The 21,810-nt window shown below is 41.3% G+C and overlaps 3 protein-coding genes across 3 annotated transcripts in view; 2 read left to right on the top strand and 1 right to left on the bottom strand.

Moving 5' to 3' along the window:
• Positions 1-3,063, bottom strand: part of LOC147799560 (uncharacterized) — a 92,341-nt gene extending 89,278 nt beyond the window's left edge. The window contains exon 1 of the mRNA XM_087133984.1: positions 2,707-3,063. Within this exon, the coding sequence (XP_086990110.1) occupies positions 2,707-2,763 (57 nt within the window). The 5' untranslated portion in view covers positions 2,764-3,063. The remainder of the gene's footprint in view (positions 1-2,706) is intronic.
• A 1,520-nt stretch (positions 3,064-4,583) lies between these two features.
• LOC147799559 (uncharacterized) lies at positions 4,584-8,211 on the top strand. The gene is made up of 2 exons (XM_087134394.1): positions 4,584-4,776; positions 5,181-8,211. Exon 2 carries the CDS (start codon positions 5,283-5,285, stop codon positions 6,804-6,806), a length of 1,524 nt encoding a protein of 507 aa, XP_086990520.1. The 5' UTR covers positions 4,584-4,776; positions 5,181-5,282; the 3' UTR covers positions 6,807-8,211.
• Positions 8,212-8,641: 430 nt separating this feature from the next.
• LOC110985817 (uncharacterized) lies at positions 8,642-21,398 on the top strand. The gene is made up of 4 exons (XM_087134393.1): positions 8,642-8,817; positions 10,290-10,501; positions 11,319-11,733; positions 12,386-21,398. Exons 2-4 carry the CDS (start codon positions 10,311-10,313, stop codon positions 14,699-14,701), a joined length of 2,922 nt encoding a protein of 973 aa, XP_086990519.1. The 5' UTR covers positions 8,642-8,817; positions 10,290-10,310; the 3' UTR covers positions 14,702-21,398.
• The last annotated feature ends 412 nt before the right edge of the window (positions 21,399-21,810 follow it).

Below are 21,810 nucleotides of genomic sequence, written 5' to 3'. Positions count from 1 at the left end.
GGAATTTAGAGAGTAAATTATAGGGCTAGTGGTATGGTAGGTGTTAGCAGTTATGGTGAAAAACTGAAAAAGACTGTCGTTCTAAACTAATCTTAATCAACATTTTCCCTATTTCCCTGTAAGAATAGACACAAATATATATTTGCCAAAACACTCAGCCCTGCTCATAGTTGATTGCGGTCACGTGCCATTTTACAGATACAATATCTGTTATAATCGATAGACTTGTAATACGCAAACATTTAACACTATTGCATGCATTTAAACCAGCTTAAGGCCTTTTCATTGCGAAAAGGGAAAAAATCCCTAGAGATGAGTTAAGTTAAAACGAATCGCCACTCGAGCGCTGTATGGCTTTTGCAGTGATTCGTCGTGTATTTTCAAATGTTCATTTATTGAATATTATACACATAATGAATATTTATAAGTGCAATGGTAACATAATTTCATGAGTCAGAATATTTCGTCTGTTACCAAATGCAATCATTATTACCACTGCACGAATTTGAAGCATTCGTTATTTGTTTTATACCTGCAGAAATCCTCTTCTGTTATGGGAGAACAACTACGGCTGCATCCGAATCTGTTGTCTAGAGCTAGGTCTAGGTCTTCACTCCATTAAAAGTACGTGGAGGCGCACAGACAGTAGACCTAGCCGTAGCTCTGGAAGGCCCGTTTCAGACACGGCCTAGGTCCGTCATTTTGCCAAACAGATTTGCGTCTGAAGCGCCCCCAACACTAGTACCATTTTATACTGGTTTCCGTGCCCGCATCATTATCCTCTTTATTACTGGGAATGGGATATATGAAAAGAGGGCGGAAACCAGTCTTACGAAATAAAGTTCTATTCAACGGATACCGTTGAATAGAACGAATAATTCAATGATACGTGACATACGTTCCACCGATCAGATTACATGGATTTATACAGGTATTGTCTAATCTAAAATAACAGGTGGGTCGAACTCCGTACAGAGATGTTGTTACTCGGTTTTGCGAGAAAGTAAGATACATGTACTTCAAGATAAACAAACTTTTGCCCATCTTTATAAAACAACTTTTGTAGCAGGGTATTGGGTGTATTCCAAAACTGAAGACCTATAGCTATCCACAAAATTAATGCAATGCCTCCGAAATGATAGGCCACTATACAGTGTATAGTCACGTACAGTACATGTGTCCAACATTATTTGGACAATCATTAGTTTGCATTATGCATGTTCCTCATAAACCATCCCGTCAATGTTCCGTCAACCTGTTTGCGTATTCAATTACTGAACCATTCACTCTTTTCGGAAACTAAACTTACGGAACTTGTTTAGTTACTTTCCAAAACTTGCCCATATCTCGACGTTTTGTTACCCTCTACGTTCGCCCGAATTGGGCGGGAAAGGTTTAGCAAAGCAAGGTTGAAAAAATCCAGTCTTATGACGGCCTTTATACGAGCTGACCCTGACAACTATTCTTTGTACGGATTTGAGACGGCTTTCAAGGATCGGTCATCCTGCGGACAAAAAAATAGCCGTTTGACCGGCAACTGAGCCAGGTCGAATTCGATTGTATTTTGCTTTAACAAAGCAGTTGGAATGTTTGTAAGTGTGAACTGTGAATTGGGAAATGATCGGAAATTCCGCTTCTTAAGGTGTGTAATTAAATGATCCAAAATCTTCGGCGTGGGCCTATATTGTACGATTAGATCTACAGGAACTGGGTGAAAGCAATGAAACATTGCAAACCCGTTGTCTTCCTGTGGAGTTCGCGAATTCATGTTAATTTAAGGCACATTTATTCTAACAATAATTTATTTATTACTAAAAATTTCAAACTTTCTAGGACAGGATTAAGATTGTGAAGAACGCTTCGAAGATAACAGCGTAGGGTTTTTTGGGGGTTGCTTTTCAGCTTTGGAGAAGATAAAGCTGTATTGGTCAGATTATTTACAAATCAAGAAAAGGGAGGGATGGGTTTGTGACAATAAAGGGTGTGGCCCCGGCCCACAATTAATGCGAGATCAAATTCGACTTAATCATAAAAAGACACTAAAATATTCAGGAAATGTTTAACAAAAATAGTTCCGACTCCCCCCAAAAGCTGGAGGCTTCGATATTCTTTGAGTCGGTAACAGGCCAAGAGGTGGTGCGGATTTTATTTCCCATACATAATTATGAGACGATTTAGTTCTATTACTTAAAAGCAATGACATTCTTTTACAATGCTGACAAAGTACTTTTTGATATCGTTTGTATCATAAAGGTTCTCACAAACATTAGACCTAATCCTACAGACTGGACAAGGTGTGTTTAGCAAGTGGACTTTCAAGAAACACACAGGTAGAACACTCTTTGCAGAGGAGATCAAAATATTATGCATTAATTATGTCGATAATTATGTTACTTGCAAAACATTCATCTATAATTGTGTATTAATTTCCTTTTGAATTATAACCCAAAATGAAGGGCAGAATATCTCTGTTATGTTCAAACTTTCCTTCTACAAACTAAGAATCTGTAAAATCTGACAGAGATGGTATACCTTTCATAGCGGTGCTTATTACGTAATCGTTGTCGACCTCTTTAACACTAATCCCCTAGGGTGTATGTAAAATCATATTGAAATCAGAGGATTTGGGACTGTCAGGGATGCAACATATTAATCTCACAAGCCTGACGTAAAAGAGACAAACAAACGACGCTCTTAATATCTTACCTTGAATTGAAATGTTGCGAGTGCCAGGCACAAACACACCAAGTTGCGATGCGCCATGACGAAGCCTCTCAGGGGCCCAATGCTGGGCGCAGCAAGCCTCCCCCCAAAAAACCCAAGATTTTTCTCCAAATCACTGTTTCCAACTAATTAAAAACCATCTGAACTTTCCCACGATGAAGTATTGCCAAAATGAACTTATAATTCTGTGAGGGAACGATCATGAGACAACTGCTCGGAATTGAGACGAAATCAGTCGGGAAAAGTTTGTCCTACTTGCTTGGTGGGTGAAAACGCCCAATGAGGAAGCTGTTTTCCCCGGTGTACACGTTATTACCATAGGTGGGGCAAGTTTGGTTGGTACCACATTGCCTTTACAAAGTGAAAAAAATTATGGGCGCAGCCTTGAACGCGCATGATTGGTCCGCCTGGCTGACTGCCTTTCTTTTGCTTTTTTATCCCTCGAACAAAAGCTTCTTTCAAATTCTCGGGACAAAAACATTCTCCCTAAAAGGGCATGCACTATTTTTTATGGCAGACCAATTCTTATGTAAAGTATATACCTGTGATCTTTATAGGAGTGAGCGCCATTACTGATGCGAGCTGGTGACACAGCGAAAAATATACTAACGCAGCCACTACTACAAAGGTACTCGTTTTTGCCTTGCACAATGGGGGTATGTGGCCATAAATTCAATGTACTTTGGAATGGAAACTTTGCGGATTCAACGAGAAACGTCGACAAAAAAGATAAAGAAACAAAACTACGACTAAAGTTCAGGCATAATATGACATGAGATATTTCATCCCAGTTTAAGTCTTCGGATTGTTGGTGGGTTGAAGATGTGGGCCTATAGGCCTATAGAAATATTCCATGAGATGTCAACAAACTGAGGTGTCAGCATTGGTGCATGACCATTCACGACAAGACTGAAAAAGTCTAAAAATCCTTCACAGCCAGACGACGCCAATTTATAGCTCTACGGCGGTAAATATAGTCATTTTGTAAACGGGCTGCAATTCTCATGATGCAGCAGCATCAGCGGCAACGCACCAGCCTGATGCTTAAACAGTGGGACATATTCTTCTGGAAATATTGTGTTTACAAAATATGACTCACTGATGTGCGAGATCGAAATGGGAAAAAAAAAGCCGAGGCTCGTCATTTCATTATGAAAACGAACTTCGCGGAAAGGGAACGCCCTTTCGTGAGCTGCTGCCGCGGAACTGTGACAAAAAATCAAGGTGAATGGGCTGACATTGCCTACTCGTATAGCTCAACGACTGAACTTTTGAGGGACATTCGTTTGGTAACATGTTAAAATTTCAACATGTCACCTTCAGCTAGTGCTCATTTTGATTAATTAATGTCATGACAATGAACATCGTTTTTATGCTGAAAATAGAGTCGCTTACTGAATAACTTTATTCCTGTGGTATCTCCATTTGACTGTATTTCACGGGAGAACCTAAAAATTTGGGATTGATGGCAAATACAACCACCCAACCTTCGCCGCCTTGAAATTCTCTGACGAAATTAAGTTTTTGTCCACTGATTACTTTTTAGTTTTTAAAAGAAAAGGGACAGAATTTGCCTGCCTGTGAACTTTTATTTCTGCGTACAACCTTTAATTGAGGGTGCCATATCTGTTTGCATTTTTCTCCTTCAAAATGGTGAGGTGCTTCGCAATGATCATCCGTGGAAGACACTCTTCCAAAAAGTTATTAGATAACCCAACCAAACTTGACAAGAAACTGGACGCTTTCTCCAAGTCATCAGAGAGTTGCATTTTTCTCTTTCTGATATGCCAGGTATTAATTATATGCAGTTTATGCAAAACGGGCACAGTTTCTACATAGCGCCCTCTATTGACGGGGGATAATGGGGGGTTTTCATTGAATGAACAGGCCTGATGATACGTTTCCCTGTTATTTCGGATTTTTTTGGTCCGTAGATTTTAAGCAATTTGGGTAAGGAATTGGTGATACTACCACAGAAGAACACTGGACTACGGTACAATAACTCTACATGCGCATTTCTTTCAGCATTTAAAGCAAGCACAACACATCAAGGTAGGCCTGAGTTTTGTACTTTTAATGCATTGTCACGGCCAAAGGCCACAGCGAATGTTAGCGTATTGCAAACCAGATCATCATTCTGTAGGACCATGGAGGAAGGAAAAGGCCTAGGTAGATGATTTCGCATACACCTACAAGTTTTATATATTTACCGACTGGCTTGTGTGTAGAGAATTTTCTGAAAATTATTATGCAGATTCCTGATAACTTTAAAATAATAGCATCAGGCAGAAGCCAGATTTTTATTTTGAAAACTACAAAAGTGCGACGATAAATTTACTGGTTTGAATAAGGGACATGGTTGGTCAAAGTTGGGCCTCCAACAGCAAATGCAACAGAGTGCATATTCATGTAGTCACAGCCTTTTTCTTTTGTCCATTGTTTCTTTTACCATCCAGACAGTGGTCATGGTTATTGAAACTACATGTTCTGCAAAATGCTGACTGCAGTTCAGAAGTGAGACCTTGCCAGTCAGAATAGCACCAGTGAAAGTTGTAAATATGGAAATGGATACGGCCACAGCAATGAGCATTGCCACGCCTGTGACTGTCACAACAGATGGTCTGACAGGAGCCAGTGATGGACACGTGCTAGTTTTCCCGGATGATTACACAAACAGTAATATTATTTCCACACCAAACGGAATTACAATGACTGGTCCCCATGACATGCTGGCAACCATCGGATTACCAGCACTGAGCCAGGCAGACGTGACGCAGGGAACCAGCATGTTCTCAGGCACCACTGAGCCAAGCAGTGACTATGGCCAGAAGTCCACTGTTTCCGTTGGAGTCCAAGTCAACTTGTGTTGCTGTGCACACCATGGGTGTAATCTGGTTAACAGGAATTCAGCTCCCGAAGTTGATGAAACTCATGCTCTAAACAGCAATGGTCCTTTTCAAGTAAATCCTGAGCAGCAGTTGTCAAAGGACCGTGAGGTAGATGAAAGAAAACCAGTTCAAGAAAAAGACTTGCTCGCTACGTCGTCCCCAAAATCGAACATCAAGCACAGTTACAAAGACATCAAGAGGAAGGAGAAGAAACATCGGAAGGCAGACAAGGCCTCTGCTTGCAGGAAACCTAAACAGCAAAAGGTTTTAACCAGGAGAAGCACCAAATCGACACTAGAGCGGCGTTACCTGTGTGAAGGCTGCGGTATCAAGTTCGTCCACAAGGCCACCTACGATCGCCACTTACAAGAGCTCCGTGGCAAAGCATCGGAGAATAAGTGCTCCCACTGCAAAGCTACGTTCCCCTTTTTGTGCAAGTTGAAGCAGCACATCGCTGCCAAGCACCCGGATGTGACGTCTTCGCCGGCCCGCGAGCGTCCCGTTATCTGCCACATCTGCGGCATCCAGTTACAGACTAGCATCAGCATGAACAAGCACATGCGCATCCATGACGGAGACAAGCCATTCCTCTGCAAATATTGTCCCAAGGCCTTCCGATGGCATACAGGCTTGGAATACCATGAGCGCATCCACACAGGCGAGCGCCCGTTCAAGTGTCCCAATTGCCCCAAGGCGTTCACCAATCCCTCCGATATGGCCCGGCACCAGACTGTCCACACAGGCAAGAAGCCTCACCTGTGCCACCAGTGTGGCAAGGGTTTCACTCAGAGTGGTACACTCAACGCTCACATCAAGAGCAAACACTCTCAGCTGACTAACTCACTTAACCCCAGCCCAGCGACAACCCTGTGTGCTATCAACACAGCATGTGCTGACCCTATTTCAATATCTACAAGTCTTAAACAGCCTGACGTGCATGTACACGTGTGTCACCTGTGTGGGAAGCATTTCCCCCAGGACCACATGCTGGATGCGCACATCCGCAAATCACATCAACAACCTCATCCTAACATGACACTAGAGGGCGGTTTGCGCTGCAGCACCTTGGAAGACATGAAGCTTCAGCTGGCATCGTGCAGTGCATTGACCCAGAATCAGGTGTTTAACATGGCATCGTGCGTGCCAACGGAGCGGGAAATCGCAGAAGTTGTAGTCAACATGTTAGCACAGTGAAAGTCAAACTAAGACTCCATTGAAGTTTGAATTTGGGACAGTTACTTGTACTCTGATGTCAAAGTTTTGAGAAGCTCTGGTAGAGAATAAGATATTTTGGGAGAATTCGTGGAAATACAGATGTTCAACGCCAACAAATAATTCTGATATTCTGTGTGAAGGAATAGTCTTTGGTTTGATATTTGATTCATGTGACTGCTGGTTGCTCTATGTGTGCATGCTTCGATTTTTTTTTCTGACTGATCACCCTGACGTATTAAATTACCTCGATATTACAAGAATGTATAACACTGAATGTTATTAATTTATAAAAATGCTCCTATTAAGCATTGAAGGATGCAACATGCATGTGACCTGTTGAGAGATTGTACAAACAACAGAGACAAATCAAATCAAGTTACACTACCAACAAATCTGATTGTGAGCTGCTTAAAACTCATGGTTCTTTAGGAAGTAGTTAGTCGGTGGATTATATGTGGTAGGCTGACAAGCTAACGATAGCTGAGTGTGAAGAAACTGAAATTTGAAAGTGTTTGAGACACGAGTACAAAACATCAATCATTTTAGTGTATGAAGTTGCATCCGTGGGATAGATTTCCTAGACCTGCTTCGAAAAAGATTTGCTTGGTAAAGTTCAAGGTTGAAAACCAGCTGACAACATTGGCATTAAAGACGACATGCAGAGCTACACATTTTTGTTCAAATATAAAAATATCTTCATATTAGCCGCTGCCTGAAACTTCCTGGAGCAGGATGTTAAACAGACCTTAGATTTATATAATATTGCATGGATTTGACCTTGAATTTACTTGGCTGTTTGAATCTGCCGTTGTACTATGGCACCGACTGCTGTGAAAGCAAATGCATTGGGGGAGTGGCCAGTGGGATGTAAAAGGGGGCGTATTTTTGTAATAACCCTATATACTACATGTATTAGGTCAGCCAGCTCTGTTTACAACATTCTTTCTTGTCATTCCATATGTCACCAATTATCAGGTACAAACAGTGTAGAGAACAATATTTTTATCTCTCTTGATGGCCCATATCATCAGTGATGTAACTAGAGCTATTGCATGTATATGGCCAGGGGGTGCACAAGTTTTTTACAAGGGGACACCAAAAGACAACAAGTTGCAGCAAAGGTTGTTCATGGATTTCCAATGGGGGGTGGGGGTCACCCAGGGAGGGGGCACAGACATTTGCTGGGGGCATGTCCCCCCATTCCCCCCGTAGTTAGGCCACTTCATGTAATCGTCAATTGTGTCCAAGTCTCATACTGTGTATTGAGTTAGTAATAGAGAATGTATAGTGGTTATAATTTGGAGTTAATTTTTTTTTGGGGGGGGGGTGGAGGTCTTGATACACAATTAACATCATGACAAATATTAAAACATTTGTAATTTCAGTGGAGTCTGCAAAGCTGTGATATATTTACTTGTGTGCAGTGTTAAAATCAGTACAAAGCATGATATTTTTATTATTTCATATTCAGAATGCTGTTGAATCAGTGTACATTTTGCTAAAAGTTGAGCCACTTTTAAAATAATAGAGCACCTGTGTTAATTGTATTTTACAAGGAATAAATAATAATGTAAAACAAAAAATTTAGTCTGACATTCAATTTTGATAACTGAGTAAAACATTTCTCCCACCTCTGTATGTTATAACTTATCAGTCTCGAGTTTAAAATGTAACTCAAACTTCGCTGGGAAAATCCAAAACAAAGGGTAAGCTTGTGGCAAGTCTATGGTTTAAACCCCGACCTGTTCACTGGTATTCGGGTAGTTTTTCGTGCGGTGACGTGTATAATTCAGGAAAGCTTGGGCTGCGAAGGTTACCAGTTATTCATGTCTGGTTTACGTGTGCAAGGCAAAACATGGGAATCTCAGGATAGGCGTGACGGATTTTTGCTGGCAGAAAAATCGCAAAATTCCAGCTCACAGCGGTCTTTGCAGGCGTCATGCAGTTTTCTTGATCATGTAGCTTACATTTACCCACGTCTTCTTGGTTGGTAAGTTTGCCATACGGGAAGATCGTCGATGTAGAACGAAAAGGGGGCGAGTGATCCTTCGCAGTATCCTTGAAGGCTTGAGCATGTTCAACTTCAAGTTGAGTCTTGAGATCTACGCTAACGTCTTCAAGACGCGCAGGATTTATCTGCGAAACTGTGGCATGCCCATTCATTTCCAGAAAGCAAATGATAGACATGATTTAAGGATCTCTGACCAAAATTTAAATTCCGAGGTTTATTTTTAAGATCACTTGAAAATGATGAACGCCTAGTAATCTCTTTCTCATCATTTCTGGAATTACGATCCGATAGTGCTACATATACATTGTAACTCGACTAATCAACATCATGTTTAGTTAGGCCTCAGGCAAGGTCCTGTTCACGTGCCATCTGCACCCCTGCACTTGTCAAAGATTCATTTGTTACCTTTGTAAGGTTTTCAAGATGTTTTAATATATACGTTGGGTAAGGGCAAACCCCATTACATAAATTTGTAAGGTTTGTCGTCAAATTTTATTGCCAGAAGAAGCAAACAAAATATTCAGATTCTAGTACTGGTTTGAAATTTCCCTTAATTTTTTTTAATTTATTTAATTTTTTAAGGGTTGCCTCCATATTGTGGGCCATATTTTAGAGCCTATGCAAAAGCGTTGACCTGGGGAGAGTGAACGGCATCACGTTAGTTGCTTTGGCAATTTGTACTTCCAGAACTGTATTTATACAAACCGTACAGATAGCAATGTACATGTACATACATACATTTAAATAGTCATATCTGAGATGGTGCTTCTTTGGTTTGTATGAAATGTCTATGGTGTTACGCCAATTTTTCCCCAATAATTTAATGAGGTCTCCCGGGATACAATTTTGTATGGGATGGGGGGTTAATTTACACTATACCATTTAAAGTGGTGAAATTTAGGAGAATTTTCCTTACTCAAACCCATGTCCAGGACTGCCTGCCAAGCTAACCCGGTCGTTTCAGTTGAAAGGTCATAGTTGTCAGCCGTGTGGCAGCTTCAACGATTACAACATGGCTCCCATTTCTTTCTATTCAGTTTCCTTTCACTCTTGAATGAAAGAAAAATGTCTATTGGTTGAATGGTGTGCTGGTGACATTCACTAATTACAGTTGGTCTCTTATTTCATATGTCACATGGACGGGCTGTTTCATTAGACAACACATTACACGTACTGGAAACAGTCATCAGAGTAGTGGAAATGCGTTCACTAGGAAAGGGTGTGCACTGGCCTCAACATGACCAAAAATATGGGATGGAGGGATCCCCTCACCTTTGTGTTGGTCACTGTTTGATCGGAATCTCAGGAATTCTTTACAGATATCTAGGGAGGAAGTTAGGTAGCAATAATCTAGAGTGTGTATAGGGATTAGACATGATTCTAAGGGGGTTGTATAAACCTTACAGTTCTGGAAGTAGGCAGTTTGCCCATCTTTCATTTTGACTCCACAGTTTGTCAGGATCAGTGTCGTCATGCCTCGCTTTGGGAAGAGAGGGTACAAACCTGTGTCGGCCAGGGGCTATGCTTCAGCAGGTGTCCAGCATCGGATATACATCAAGAAAGAGGATGTGCCACGATGGAATGCCATCCGAGAGCGGTCAGGATACACCAAGAGCCCAGACTTTATTCACTGGCTGATTGAAGTGGCAGAGCAGCATCTCAGGTTAGCCAAAGGCCATAAGACTTCAGAAACACATGCACTACCATCATTGAGCACTGATGAAGATGTTAATTGTTTGAACCCAAATGATGAATTTGTCCAGACTAATGAATGGTGGGTAGTGCACACACATGCTACAGATAAACCAATAGCTAAAATAGTCGCAGAGTTAATTACAAAGAAAAAAATTAATTAACAAAGATGTTTTATTTTAGGTTAAAATTACACTTACACAAACATGAATATTCGCACAGTATTTTCAATGTGGTTGCTTGGGTGGGATTGGAACCTACAGTTTTCTGCATACTTTTGGAGACATCCAAAGCACTCAAGTGTTAATTTGGTACTCAGACTGGTGTAGTGTCCTGACACAAAGCCACAAATGCCATTGCCATTAATGTGTAGCAAAATGAGTTAGAAACCTTATGTCAGAGTTACAGGGTGCTGTTAGCTGTGTTCAATTTGCTAGTGATGTGGTATTTTTGTTTTGTTTTTTACTCTTGACATTTGTTTGTGGGAATGGTTGTTCATGTTTTTTAATCTAAATTGTCTTTTGATTTTGTGAAGAAATCAAATTTGGAATTGAGAAGAGGAGGATATAAACATAGCTCACACTCAGTTCTTATCTTCATCAGTCTCTGAAACTGGTAGGAAGTACCAATTTTCACAGTCTGAAGTACCAGAATGGAACTTTTAAAAATAGTGAAAATATACATGTAGCATGTCAATAGAACGATGTCAAACAACACGCCCATGAGCTCCAGAATAGGAGTCAAAAATAAAAGTATTGAATTTTTATTTGAATCTTTCACCCTGGCAGAATCAAGCCTTCAGAGTTCCCAGCTGAAGGCAATGCAGGAGACGACTCTCACACTAGTGGTGAGTCAGAGGAGGGTGATGACGATGACGATGATGACGACGACGAAGATGCCACTGAAGAGGAGGACAATGACCGTGACAGTGACCCAGGGCAGCAATCCAAAGAAACCCCAAAGGAGACCAAGTCATCATCATCATCATACCCAGACAGTCACACAAAGACAGTCACTATCAAAGAGGAGGAACTTTCATTGACAGAAGGTGGAATAGTGGCAAGAGGTCGCAGCAGGAGACGAGGGTCACCCCCTGTAGCCATCAAGGATGTTGCTCCCATCATTTGCGTTGATATTGACGCACCGCGCCAGCTACGCCCACGCCTCAAGCTGAAATTGAAACCACTAAAAGTCGAGCCAGTAGTAAGTCTAAATACTTTGTACAATTATCTTACATACTAACCCTTTCTGTTAAACTACTGATCACAAAGATTCACTAAGTGTATAAAATTATTGCTTAGTATGCAAGAGATAACTACATGTACCCAAAGTTATGGAGCTGGTATCTGGATCTCAGCTGAAGTCTGCTGAGAGCATAACATTCGCCAGACAATGTTATCTGCTAAAGAGCTCTGTAAAATAGGTCCAGGCTGTTCCTTGAACAAAGTTTTATAACTGCACACCATCAGTTTCTGCACAAGTGATATCCATGGGTAAATTGGAATTTGGAGGTCCGTGTTGTGCAAGACATAAAGTATACTGCAGTCGTCAGAGCACATGCAAGCCTGTGGTAGTCACATCCCCCACCAGAGATGATGCTGCATTGTCCAGAATAAAAAGTTGGTTCCCCATCATGGGATCAGTACTACTAGCACATTTGTTTACTTATATATATTGTGACATGGAAAGGTACTTAACTGTGGAACATTACACTAAAAATGAAATAACAGGTGTTTGTCTGCCTAATAATTTGCCGTAATTACTGCACATGTTGAGCTTTGTTAACTACTTTTACGACAAAGCTAATAGGCTTGTTGGAAATTTAATGAGTCTTTTCATGTTTTTTGTATCAAAGGTGGAGAAACCAAAGAGGGGCCGCAAGAAAACACAAATGAGATCACTGAAGAAACTGACTGTGAAGGAGAAGCCAGCTAGCTACTCCTGCAAAAAATGCTGTCGCATCTTTGCAGACCGCCAAGCCTTGCGCAGCCACCAGGTAATTCACGCTGTGGACAACCTGACGTGTCGTGACTGCCAGATGACCTTCAGCTCCAAGTCGGCCATGTGGGTTCACCGCAAGGTGCAACACGGCAACAAGATCCTGGCCTGTGAACACTGTGACATGACGTTCCCCCGCAAGTACCAGCTGAAGGAGCACATGCGGGGCCACAAAGGCATCAAGCCCTTCGCCTGCCCGACCTGCAACAAGAAATTCCGCACCACTGCCCACCTGACCTCCCACATGGACCTGCATAGCAACTTCCGACGTTTCCTTTGTGACCTCTGTGGACTGACATTCCACAGGCGGGACCTGCTGTCCCGCCACATTATCAAACACTCACAACCAAAGACCTACTCCTGTGAGGAATGCGGCAAGGTGTTTGCCTATAAGGTCACCTTGCAGGACCACCTGATCCGGCATCAGAATGTCAAGGCTGGTAAGACACCCTACAAGTGTCAAACCTGCTTCAAGGAGTTCTTCACCCCCAAATCCTACCAGCATCACATGGGGCGTCACCGGGGCGAGAAAGTGTTCTCATGTGACCAGTGCGACAAGAAGTTCAAGCAGAAGTTCTACTTGGACCGGCACAAGATCATCCACCAGGAAGAGAAGCCGTACACTTGCAGTAACTGTGGCCGTGGCTTCACTCAGCACTCCAACATGACCATTCACATGAGGACTCACACTGGTGAAAAGCCGTACCAGTGTGACTTGTGCGAGAAGGCTTTCGCCCACAACGTCAGCCTCAAGACCCACAAGAAGACGGCGCACGGCATTGACATGTGGCAGAGCGACAAGACCAAACCCATTGTGGCCCTGGGACGGCCCAAGGGAGAGCCTAAGAAGAAACCCCCACCAAAGATCCGCTTGAAATCCCGGGCTGCAGCTGCCGAGGTGCAGATACAATCTGATCTGTACCAGGCGGCAGTTGAGTTTGCCAGGGAGAGACTTGCCCCCCTCGCATTCCCTCCCATGCCACAAATTCCGGCTATTCATGGATCACCAGTGGAGCAGATACCACCGGCTCAGAGTCCCTCAGAGAGTGAGGACGAGACACCAAGTCCAGGGAGTTCACCTGCCAACACTCACACATCTCCTAGTATCAAGACAGTGCTGGATCATCATCCAACTCACAACCACCATGAGCACCAGCAAGTTCAAGATAGACACCCATCGCACGACCATCAGCAGATTCACGATCACCACTCATCGCATGACCACCCACAGTCACATGATCATCGCTCGACTCACAACCACCACTTGTCTAACGAGCCCCACCACCAGCTTCCTGAAAGCCACCCAACACCCGAGCAAAAACCACTCCACTCTACTCCACATCCAACTTGCGACCGCCAGCCCCCTTGTGAGATGTCCGCTTCTCACGATAACCACCAAGATTATGGCCAACCACAGGCCAACCCTGAAATTCCAAAGCAGATTCCCCCCTTGATTCAGCAGTACCACGAGCGAAGCCAAGAACTCAATGACCATCTCACCAGAGGACCACAGCAATTCCGCAAGCATGACCAGCCCACACGAGAAGTCCGTGAACAGCTGACCCCAATTCCACAGGCATACTCCGACGCAACGCACGATGTCCAGGAGCAGATGACCCCAATCACCCAGACATACCAAGAACAGAGCCACGAGGTGCGTGAACAATTGACGCCCATGTCTCCGCCATACCCTGAGCATTCCACACTGGAACAGCACCAAGCAACAGCAAGCCGTTCCCAGACCCCCAGTTCATCAGCAACCAGCAGCATTGAGCAACCCTATGCCCACATCCTCCATAACCCGGGAATGCACTCTGCCAGTGATCACCCACTGAGATTGGAGAAGCCCGGGTCCCCATTTGGGCCCCTTCTGCACTCCCCTAATGCCCACTCTGACTACCCTACCAGGCATGAGAAGGTGGAGCAGTGGCACCAACGCAATTCGGAAGCCCTGTCCTGGATGTCTAGAGGCGTGTCGCACGCCCAACTCATGCAAGGCTTGAGGGCAGTCACACCCAACATGATGCACCCGGTCTCCCAGGCACTGGGTATGTTGAACCCACAGGCCCCAGAGCATGTCAACCTAGTTGGGAGTTACGCCCATTCTGCCTACATCCAGAGAAGCAACTCCACTGGTTCTCAGCCTATGCAGCCGCCATCTTGGCGAAGCTAAGTTTATTCCATTGTGTACTAACACAACAACTTAGAAATAAAGCTTTAAAATATAGGGCTGGATCACAGAATGCATGTTAAACATGATTTTACTGTTAAAACATTTAGCAGAAATTCCTGCCAAATTTCAATAAATTTACTTGATTGAAAATGTGACCATATTAGTCAGAATGGTTTGCATAAATTTTCATTTGTAAATGAAAAACAATCAACGGTAGTGGTTCTGCTTTTGATAAGAGATTAACTCCAGCCATATGTTTTATTGTTGTCTTCCACTAAAAACCAATAAGATATTGATGTGCATTTAACCTTGCATCCCTTTTTCCCTTGAACAGTTCACTTCTTGTTGTGAAAGAAAGTTTTTATTACAGGCAGATGTGACAACGAGCTGTGAGCTGGTTATAGAGGAAGGCACTGTAGACAAAGTCTCAGCTCATTGAAAACTTCCAGCAAGAGGCATTGCTAAAAGCTCCATGTTTGACCTTTGACACCCTAGGATTGCATTTGGAGGCTGCAAAGCCAAGGCCATTCATCTCCGAAGCTTACACTGCACGTGGCGCTTCAACAACGTGAAAAATGAGACACGTATAGTAACTGCTGTGAGTTCTGTAATAAGAATGTTGGTGTGGAGTGGATTTATTGACCATGCTTGAAACCCAACCAGGGTCAGTTTGTGCTAGCAGATTTCTAAACCATAGTATTGATATGTTGTACCAAAAAGAAGGGGTGTCTGAATCAAATTCAGACCAACTCCTGCTAATTATGGTTAATGTATGTGGATAAGAAGGGCCTAACAGGGCTGAGCAGCTCTCACAAAACAGACGTTGCCAAGAACTATTTGCTGACAACTTCTCTCACAGATATACGTGTAGTTCTAGTTTTAAATCTTTTAACAATTGTAGGTTCAGCAACATTTCAAAGATCTTTTTTTTTTTGCATAGTACAGTACATGTAGTGAAAACTTTCCAATCATTAGCTACATACAGATCTCATTTTCAAATGATTTTTAAATATCAGAATTCGAATTTTTTTTTTAAGTCATTTTCTACGAGCAGGTTACAAATACATGTATTCAAATCATCTTCAGAAATCTTGGTAGTTTCTAGTTATGCATGTCTTGCAGAAGGAAACTGGTAAAAAAGTCCATTTTGTACAGGGTGCATATGTACATGTATATGCATTATCAATACATTTAGAGTTCAGCAATGTTTGATTCTTAATCTAAACATCTATATGTATTGTCACTTTTTTGAGGAAAAAGCTGCAAGTGTGTGCTGAGAAAGAAATGCATCTGACTGATGCCTAGGGAAGATGGCTGCTTCGGTGAATGTTCCATGGATACAAGTCATGTGACATTACAGTGGTTCTTTCATTGGATGTCTGATTGTATCCGTGATGGTGCAGAAGTAGACTACTGCATTAACTAGTATTTAGCAAAATCATTCTTTTTTTTTAAATAAAATTTGGGTCTAACCCTAAAACCAAAGTTGTTTACGTCATGTATGACATGACTACTACATAACGTGCATGCAAGATTGTAGTGCACTCTAAAATTATAATTTAAATTTTTTGCTTGTAAAATATGCAAAAGATATAAATGGAATGTTCCATTTAAGTGTGTTGTGGAATGATGGTTGTGATTTTAGCAAGGCATACATTTCTGTGAATCTTGTCAAGGCGATAGAGACAATGGTAGCTTTGTTGATGCATCTGATCGGCGCAGATAGAGTGAATTCTACCATCTCCAGGACAAATCAAAAATCGACACAAATTTGTGTTGTTCATTTCTGACCACGGAATTGAGTGAAGAGATTCTTTCTTGGTAAGGAAAAAGAAACGCACAATGTTTTCCAATAAGGGGTTCAATGAACTGGGTGAAAGTCTTTTTTTACTGCATTAGGTGCATCAGCAAAGAGAAAATGTAAATATTGAGACAAAAGATAGCAACGTGGAGACCTGATTGTACAGTGTGAAACATACAAAGTATGAACAGTGGAACTCTTGTTCTGTACAGAAGTTTGTGCTACGAGACATCTGTAACATCCACATCTTGGTAGTTGGCCAAACTAAGCCACTTCTCAAATGCCTGTGGGAAAGTGTCCAACTTGAGGACATCAGGCTGACACTCTAAAGCATTTACTGTGAGATACAAGAGTATAAAAACACTTAACAATTGAAACGATATAATTACATGTAATACAGAGCAGTGCTTTTAAGCTGATTGTATGAAGAGATGTTCAGAAGAGTTTGCAAGTAAAACTTGTATTAGTGCCATATGTAGAAGTAATGTATGTAGTTATTGTAATTTTAATGTACGTAACTTAGACACACAACATTTTTGTATACATGTATGTCATAGCAGTCAAACTGTATGTGTTGATCCGTACTGCATGGGAGAGTAAACAGATTCCGTGACATCCTTAATTCCGGTTCCATCATGATGCTCGTACCGGAGTGAATTCACTCTTGCTTGGAGTACAAAATCAGGCTATGTTTGTGTTCAATGGTCCATTGTTTACTGAAGGTCAAACACACTACTTGTATGTGTTTTCTGTAAATGCCATTTTTGCATTTTGGGATTTGTTTTTCAGTTCTGTTTTTACGTTGTTATTTTTTTCCTCCAAGAGCTGCCGCATCAGTCGAGCTCCAATTGCCCCAGATGCAATCAAGCAATGACAGTCTTGTAAAGATGTCTTTATTGGTTCTTTTTTTCCCAAATAAAGCAGGACTTGGTTTGAACACACACAACATAATGAGTAACATTTTCCACTACCATATTTTGGTACACAGTGAATTCAGTTACCAAATGACCAAGTTACTGAACTTTTTAACAAATTTATCATTCCATAGTGTAGCAAATGTGTCCACCTTCTTTTACACCTTAAAGTTTATTGTATCTAGCTTCAATTTACATATTTGAATCAAATACATTTAAAGTTCAGATGATGTCATTATTTATAGCTCGCTATATATACTTGCCGCTTGCCAAGAGAGTCTGCATTGACCATTAGATTGCCTGTATTTTGTCACTAAAATAAGAATTGTATGTAAGCGTCCTGTTGCCATGGAGCCAATGAACTATGGGATTGGTTTGAAAGCCAGAAAAGCAGTTAAACTTTGAAATTTTTAGTCTTTTGTGAATTGTATTTGAGGACGAGTCCTTCATGCCAAATGTCATAATGCTTTCGTGCATTGCATATAGCCACCTCAACCAGTGGTAAAAAGGTTTGGTAACATTATTTTCAAAATGCATTTTCTGAATGTTTTATGATGTAATAGAGCAGTTATTTACAGGAAGGGTACATGTAGCTCTTTGGAGCTGTGAGGTACGGTAATTATGAGGAGTTAAAGATATTAATACTTTTTGTGATGTCTGCAATAAGTGGACAAAAGTACCTACATTTAATGTGAATTTTAATGACAGTTTTCAAGTTTATTCTGCCACTTTTTGCCATGAAATGCAAACTTTTATTTACCAGCCTTTTTTATCCTCCCAATATCAAGTACATGCACATTGTTTACCAATTATACCAAAGTCATTTTAATATCCCTGCAATAACAGACTTTAAAAAGACGTCCTTAAAGGCAGTGTGTATTGTTGTGGAAATTGTTAATTTAACCCCTCCCCCACACTTTTGGTTCAGTCTAACCCTAGAGCCCACAACTCTCTTGAATGGGATTATCAGTCTGTACATGCTGTTGATCATTGCTTTTTTGATCCCACCACTGCCACCAATTCTACCATTGGTGATCAAGAGAGAAAGTGAGACACAGACTGATGTGACAGAGATTGTGATCAATTTCCAAGCTGGTTATTAACCTTAATCTTTGACTTATGAAACTGAGGTATCTTAAAGGTGTCATGTTGTGCAGTTATGTCCAAAAGAAATTCTGGAAAGGTGGAGGAAATGTACCAATTCGACAAACTGTAGAAGCAGGACCATGGCCTCTGGGATTCAAGTAGCCATTGACAGAACCTTCATAGGTCTACTCCCAATTCAGGGGCGTTAACTTTAATCATACAAACTTACCTCTACCGTGTTTTCCTGCCCCCATGCCTGAGCTTGGTAACTGCAGCAAGGCTTTCCACAGCTGTACACCTAAGCAAAGTTATGAACAACCTGTGGACAGAAGCACATGGCATTTTCAAACTTCCCTCCACACAATAGCCAGTGAGAGAATGTTGTCACTGCCCAGCAGGACAGATACCAGTGTTCTATTCGAGTCCATCAAAAGTCCAGTCACAAGTCCCTTCACAAGGCCAGTCATAAGTAGCAGGGTGAACAATGACAAAAGAATGCTTTTGTCACAGTTCATTTGAATAGCTCTTGAATTGGCTTAAGACTGGATGACTCGTGATGGACTTACAGGGACTTTGGATGGACTTGAATACAACACTGACAGATACATACCCTCACCATGGCAGTGAGGGTTGTTGGAGGGGTAGACTGAACCAAAAATCAAAGGTGGGGCAGTTGGAGTTGTAGAGGGGCCTCATACATGTATCACTGTATAGTCATTTCTACTGCATTTACACATCTGCAATTTCCCCAAATGTCTCAGAAATGGAATTTCACTGGTTGCCAGGCATGTTTTGGAGGTCAAACCTCGCATGGATCTGGTAGCCAGTGAAACTTTAGCCCGGATGTGTGTTGATTTGTATGGTGGTGCTTCTGCTTTTTAAAATGTCAGCTTGGTTTCCAGGTTAGACCATGTTAGCCATGCTAAACCAGTTTTCTACTAAAACATATATCCATTATTTAACCATGCTTAAGAAGCACTGTAATCACATTTATTTTGTTAAACGATGCTACGCCATCATTGCAGTCAGACTATGCCAACCATGGTGTCTCCTCAGCATTCTAAACAAGTACTTATGAGTACAGACGTTAAAAAGTAGGATAAGTTGAAGGTGCATTGGTAGTACACGTTCAAATATCGTTACAAAAATGATGTCCACTGACAAAAACACCCGGGATCAGATCCTAGCAATGAGAGTAAAGGATGTTCTGCATTAGAAAGAGCTTACTCAGCTCCTGGGCTGATTAAAAAAAAATGAAGTTTCTCATACAGTTTTTACTGTATGGAGGGGACAGAGCAGCCTTTTTTATGGTAGATTTTTGGAAGATGTTGGATGGGTTTTCTTGTCTCCTTTGCAAACACTTTTTGTGTCTAAAGCTCCTGCCATGTTCAACAGGTTTTAAACTTGCATTTATAGGTAAACATTGTTTTCCATATTAAAAAACAATATAATTCAATGCAAATGTAAACAAAAGGGAAAAAGCTAAAACAAAAAAAAAATGAGGCCAGAAAAAGGAAGCAGGCATGGATAACAAACTTTTATGTTGTTCGTTTTTTGCTCAGCATACGTGTACTTCTGTTATCACACTGCAATATCTGATACTGTGTGGGTGAACATTTGTGTAGTTCATGTTGATTTCTGCTGAGGTTTGAAATTGTTTTCAAGGCCAGTACCCCTTCAGAAGGTGCACTACTTCCGGACCATTTGGTTGGATTACGTGTGCAAAGAGTTTTAACAGAAAGGGCTGCCAACTCATTTGCACCGAGTGCGAGTCTGGCACACTGGGGTTACTCTCAATCTCATCTGGGGTTTCTCACACCAAAAACCTCATGAAAAACAGTAAAAAGTAATTTGCTGAATGCTTGTGTTTCCTGTCCTGATGGTGGAATTAAAATATTCCGCAGTCTGTAAGCTTGCTTCCAGTAAAAATAAAAGGGAAGAAAAGTTCTGGCTGGCTTCCAATGCAATCTGGTAGATGGTTTGTGGATGGATGACGCAAATCAGCCGTACCCAAGCTATAGCTGTATCTTTGCCCTCAAACTCAAATCTAACTCGGTGTTGGCAGCCCAGTCAGGTGCTCTGTGTTATACTGGTTCCAATATGGAAACAGTCATGTCTTCGGTACCACTGACATTCCATTCCCCACAACTGGCTCAATAATTTGAATTGCTCTTAGATATTCTGCTGTCTTTAAAGCTTTATAATGTAGTATATAATGCAATGCAAAACAATAATCCTATTCGTGTGTGTGCATTTGATTACACTAAATATACATGTACAACATGTACTTTTGATTCCAAAAATTTTGAAAAATTCATTTATAATGCTTTCACGATATTTTTTATGCAGTTTGTGGCGGAGGGCAGAGATTGGAAGTTCAAAACCAAAATTGTTTGTTTCCTTTGTATATTAAAGCCTATGAAGTACTCACAGTGGTGGGAGAGTTATTTTTTGTGTAAGACTTTTAAATGTGATTTTGAAGCAAACTTTCAGACTTGGGCACATGCAGTGTCAATTGTCTTTAAATGTTGCCTGGTTTAATAGTCTTATTTGGGTGCCCAGACACAATGTCTCGTTAAATTCTGTTAAGCTTTTTCTTTGCTGATGTCCACCTTTCATGGTTCTAGTGGCTGCAGTAAAAGAATGGCTGTGATTCCATTTGTCAAGTTTATCACAGTAGAGCACAGCAAACTGACGTGAAAAGATGATTTCAGTAATTATGTAGCGAGTCACCAACGCAATGTTTGTTAGCTTCATGGACGTTCCTGCATGCGCGTTCAACAACTTTTCTCTTTACAATAAGAATATTGGTTGCAAAACCAGATGATTAAAGGTTACCACAAAGTCTGTGTAGATCTAGCACCATTTTGAAACTGTGCATGTTATCTCCCCCCCCCCCAAAGAAAATGCCTTTTCTCTTCATATTTTCTACAATTTTGGCAGATTTCAATATCTTCAATACAGCACTCCGAGAACAGGTGAACTTCCTAATGTTCATTCCTAATGATCCATCTCTATTCCGATTTTCACACCTCATCTTCTGGGATTGTTTAGTGTAATTTCACTATTGACAGCTAAAGTTGATCAAACTGGCCCATCTGCGCCAAGGAGTATACTCTTTTTTACAGATGTCATTCATTCATCACTTTGGTGATGGTTTTAGAATCTTGATATAACTATTCATGTCTCACAGCCAGCTTTGCCAATCTCTCTAAATAATACTTTTTATTATTTCTTACGATATTTTGGAATAAAGTGCAATTCAGAAGATGATATTTTCCTCCCATGGTGCTTAAAAAAATGTAATT

The sequence above is a fragment of the Acanthaster planci genome, linkage group LG03 (assembly GCF_054643075.1).
Source record: "Acanthaster planci isolate LZ-2023a linkage group LG03, COTS_SCS, whole genome shotgun sequence".
In the NCBI taxonomy this organism is placed as follows: Eukaryota; Metazoa; Echinodermata; class Asteroidea; order Valvatida; family Acanthasteridae; genus Acanthaster; species Acanthaster planci.
The sequence above is the reverse complement of the archived record's forward strand: the minus strand, read 5'-3'. Positions and strand labels throughout refer to the sequence as shown.